Source organism: Nestor notabilis, unplaced genomic scaffold (assembly GCF_000696875.1).
Source record: "Nestor notabilis isolate BGI_N333 unplaced genomic scaffold, ASM69687v1 scaffold17256, whole genome shotgun sequence".
Lineage (NCBI taxonomy): Eukaryota > Metazoa > Chordata > Aves > Psittaciformes > Psittacidae > Nestor > Nestor notabilis.
This window is the reverse complement of record NW_009931619.1, coordinates 1-4,792: the sequence shown is the minus strand read 5'-3', so window position 1 is coordinate 4,792 and position 4,792 is coordinate 1. Positions and strand designations below refer to the sequence as shown.

Sequence of the window (4,792 nt, the reverse complement as noted above, 5' to 3'; positions counted from 1 at the left end):
TGTGCATACAGAGTGCAGTGAGAAAAGGAAGAGAGCGCTTGTTCCTACTCTAGGTATTAGGGTGGAGGAGTACCTTTAAAGTTGACACTTCTCCTGGGGTAAATAGGGTATTTAAATAGGTAATAAGTGTTATCAGTGGTGGTGCAGAAAGCAGCAGGATAGAGGTGGTTGTTCAATATGTTGTATGTTCCATTTTACTATTGTGGAGGTTATGTGTGTCTAGAAATATATTTTACTCGCATTGTTTCTCCCATACCTTGCCTTATTCTAGGTAGTCAAGCCACATACTCCATTAATTAAATTCCCTGACAGATTGAGTGGTCCCAGACCTAAAAGTAAGTATTTCAACTGTAGATCCAATCTGCACCACTTTTTTTTTTTTTTTTCTGTGTTAAGTGTTTTATTTAAGAATTGGCACACAATTTTTCTGTTTCAACAATGCAAATCAACTGATTTTGAGCAGGGTTTCTGAAACATGGTTGTTTTAGTTGAAGGCAGCTCTTTCACTCTTCAGACTGTACATGGGAATACACATAATACATGCATGACTTTATTTCTTGGTCAAGGCAGATTCAGGTGTTTTTTTCCCACTTACGTATAAAGTCCCATTTTTTCAAATACTAGTATTTGAAATGATTATGCCCAAGTTAGTTTGTATCTGCAGAAATTATGATGCATTTTCCTCATCTTTTCTTAGTTGGAGTGTGTGCTGTCTGCAGTATTAAAACCATGATTATAGCTGTACATTTTAAAAAGCATTTCCTTGTGCTACTAATTAATGCTAAGAAAAAAATATTAATTGCAATCTTTGACATTACTTTTTATATGTACATTTATGTTGATACTTCCAGGATTCCAAATACTGTTACATTTAAATGTCAAAGTTACATGAGCAGTATTTTGTTTTAATACTCCTTTTGAGTCAGCAAAGCATTTTAAACTAAAGTAGGAGACATCTGAAGAAGCTCTGTTTCAATATTCTCAATTCTTTATAAATGATACCACACCGTTATGTGCCACTGCATTACCACGTTTGTGACTTAGCTTTAAGTTTAGTTTATTCATTAACATTCCAAAATATCTACAGTGCATATCAGAACTTTCCAGGAACTATTTTCTGCAGTAATTTTGTCAGAATTCTGTATGCTGTGCACAGTTTAGCCAAATACCCCACCTCTCATGCCAATGAACTGCTGTCTCAAGAGGCTTGAAAACGTGTTGCTTACCTCCTATTTAAGTCTGCATCAGAGATTTTTGTGATTATATCTTTTGAGAATGTTAGACTTTTCTACCTTAACCAGGTTCTGCCATCTCACTGGTAAATTGCGATCTAACTCATTTTGCTTGAATACTGTAGCAATAACTGTGTTTCACTGTACTAGGCTGTTGCTTCTACGTAGCTGAACAGAGCTCTGCTGGTAGAGATTGAACTGTCAGGGCCTGGATGCTTGAAAGGCCAACCAAATTACTCCTGCAACATGATGGTCTCAAACAGAGAAGGGGAAGATGTAGTAGTGACTGTATCTGACCTAAAGCAACAGCAGTGGTAGATCTGGTACTTTTGAGACTTGTCTTCTGGTGTTTGTAATTGGCTAATGCATATACTCCAGCTACACTTCAGACTGAAACATAGAATAGAGGAAAATCCTTGGCAAATCTCTAGACATTTTTGTGGTGTGTGAAACAGATTTGGAGAAACCATTTCTTGGGTTTTTTTCTTCTATAAGGTGTGTTATTTCTTGAAATAAAAATACTTCGCCCCTGTTCAAAATACGTTTGTTCTGATGGGCTCTCTTCCTCCTTGCTTTTTGGGACCTTCCATTGTTCCTCAACCATCTGATCAACTCGGGACTTTCAGTCTTCTGACTGAGAACTTCTGAATATGCCTCACAGTGGTGACTTTTTTTTTATTGTAAACCAATAATGATTTAGTCATATTGCTGCAGGTGTTTGATGCCCCAATCCTGCCAGTGACTCAGACCCACTATGGCTAAAACTGGCTCCTCTCCTTTGTCCTCACTGGCCTTGTTAGAGGCAGGAGGGATTGAGGCAGGTAGCACTGTAGTATTTTAACTGCTTGCATTCTTTGACTCATCCAGTCTTGATGCTGCTTACATACAGTCCCACTCTCCCAGATGTTTAGGTGTTGCATTTGTCTAACTCATTTTTCAGGAGTACTGAGAGGGATTTCCCATGGGTGTTTTTACCTTACATATGGTGCTCTGGGTGCTTAGGAAGTAAATGTACTACTGTGAGACTCCATCTTGCCTGGTGGGGTAATTGCGTGTTTCTGTGTTACAATCAGCCACAGTGGGACAGACCTAAGGCTTCTGGTGCTGACTTGGACAATGCCACCCTTTTGTCATCTCTTCTCCTATCCTGAAAATTAAGACAACTTCTTTAATGTGAATTCCCTAAGCCTAGCTCCTGGCCCTCACCTGTGCAGTGCTTCATGTACTCCGTGGTCTGTGCATTCATTAACATTGATTGTTGATACCCAGTATGTGGTGGGCATTCCTCACATCATTAAAAAATTTGATATGATGCCATTTTAAAATGTTGGAAATGGGTACAACACTGCATTGCATGTTGTAGTATGTTTTTTCACTTGCCTGACTTCACAGTCACAGTAAATAAGAAGCATCATCTCAGTGGATCTTAGTTATTTATCTTATTGATCTTTCTACCCAGTTGCCTCCACACACTTAATGCTTTTTCTTTATGTACAGCTTCCCAGTGAAAAAGTCTGTTATGATATATGCTGATTTATCTTCTGTTCCTGCATCAGTATTTCTGCCACTTGAACATGCTTTCTCCTACTGTCAGAATTTTTTCACTATGCTCTTAATATATTTAAGAAAAATAAAAACATGCTGTGAGAAGTAGAATGTCTAAATCTTTTAAGTATTTGTTACAATGAAGGTAACTGTTAATAACTGGTAATTTTTATTTGCTGCTTATTAATTCATTTTATAGCATTGATGTATTTCTGTAAATGGTTTTGTAATCTGGGTTTCAGTACAGGAATCTCCACCAGCAAGTGTGACATCTCTTCATGCTTCAAAAGCACAGGAGTCTCTAGGAGGCAGACCACCACCCTCTGTTAGTAGAGTACAAGGTACACCAGACACTTACGAATTAGCAAGAACCTTACCTCAGAAATACAGAAGGAAACTTATGACAGATGAAGAGATCGGCTATATTCAAGTAAGTTTCATTTATTAGTGTGTATCATCTCTATGCATGTAGCATTTAGGTTCCTTCTATACCTTTTTCAGTTTCAGATAGTTTACTACCTCATAATTCTTTCTATGTACGTGCTCTAAGCTTTCATGGCTTTGATGCACAATACCCAAGCTACAAATTCTCAATACTGAAGGTACCCAACTCTCACTAATTAGCAGGTTGCATATTGCTGGGTAGAAGGCTAGGGACATAAAACAGACATGCAGATAGCTGGTGATAGTCACGGCCTGCATTAATCACCCTCACTGCAGCTGTTTTGTGGCAGCTGTTTTATGTGTCATTTGAATGTGCTGGATGGGAGGACAGGAGTCTGTCCTTACACCAGTGAAGGCTGTAAGTCCAGACACTTCTCAAACTACTTTTTATAAGTTACTTATTAGTGAGTTAACTCTTGCATTTCTAGTAGTGGAAGCATTTCATTAAACTTGATACAGATATTTTCTGCAATATTTGCAAATAAGGTATCATACATGAAAGGCAAGAAAACCTGCTCTGTAACAGTTCTCTGCTGCAAACATTGATGCTTAAAAAGGGAGAGTGCACAAAATACAAAGAAATTGTGAGATGGTTGTGAGTTTGACATGAGAAGAAGCTTGCATAGCTTTGTTAAATGATAAGGACGCTCTCAGTGCAACCATGTTAGTAGAGGAAATCAGTTTTTCTGTGTGTTTGTGGGTACAGTATGATAATTAGAAGTGAATGAGTTGCTTCCCATAGTAATACACTCCTTGATCTCTGGCATAAATTTTCTAACAGTGAGGTAAATCATAAGATAATTTTGTTGGGAAAATATGAATTGCATACTTTTCTGATTTCGCATAAAGATTGTAATGGCTGACCTTGGCTTTGGTTTTAATTTGGAATAATTGTACGTTGGAAAATAATTCTTAAAGTTATGCTCTCTACTGCTGTGATCCCCAGAGCTTTCTAAAGCGAGTCAAAGTCAGGTTTCTTCAGACAAGAAGTGGATGCAGCTGTAATTGTAGGTTGCATGTGCTGATCTTTTTGTATCCTCCTCTGAGAAAAAATAAGCTGTTAGCGGTGGATGCTGGTATTTGACACTCTGCACGTGTTCTTATATAGATTAAAAATCAACGTGTACATCAGAAATTTAAACCAGAACACTGTGTTAGGCTGCAACAGTGCAAAAGATTTTACCTCCATTTCCTGTTCTTTTAGTGGAATATATTTAACTCTTGATTTTCTTTCACAGCGTGGAGGTCCAGAATAAGTGTGGAAGATAGTTCATGAGCCACTGTTGGAGAGTGAAGTATTGTATTAAAAATAAAGACATTTCTTTTAAGATTAAAAGTGATGGTATACCAATAGCTTTAATAAAATCTTGTATGGCAGGCAAGAAGCCTGACACAGTACACTGTATTGATCTGTGATTGAGGAGGGTTTTCTGTTGATGGCTATCTAGCAATTGAGTATACTTGATGTCCACACCATTAAAATGTTTTCTAATTAGCTATTTGCACGTTTGACCATATAACTAAGTCATTTATTTTTCTACTTCAAAAGATACGGATGTCTCATGAGGAAC

The 4,792-nt window shown here is 37.6% G+C and overlaps 1 protein-coding gene across 1 annotated transcript; it reads left to right on the top strand.

Annotated features, from left to right (window-relative positions):
- Window positions 1-271: 271 nt before the first annotated feature.
- MRPS36 (mitochondrial ribosomal protein S36) lies at window positions 272-4,477 on the top strand (the record flags this gene model as incomplete). The annotated part of the gene is made up of 3 exons (XM_010016001.1): window positions 272-335; window positions 3,020-3,207; window positions 4,460-4,477. Coding segments are annotated over 3 exons (270 nt in total), but the record flags the coding sequence as incomplete, so codon positions are not given.
- Window positions 4,478-4,792: the final 315 nt, after the last annotated feature.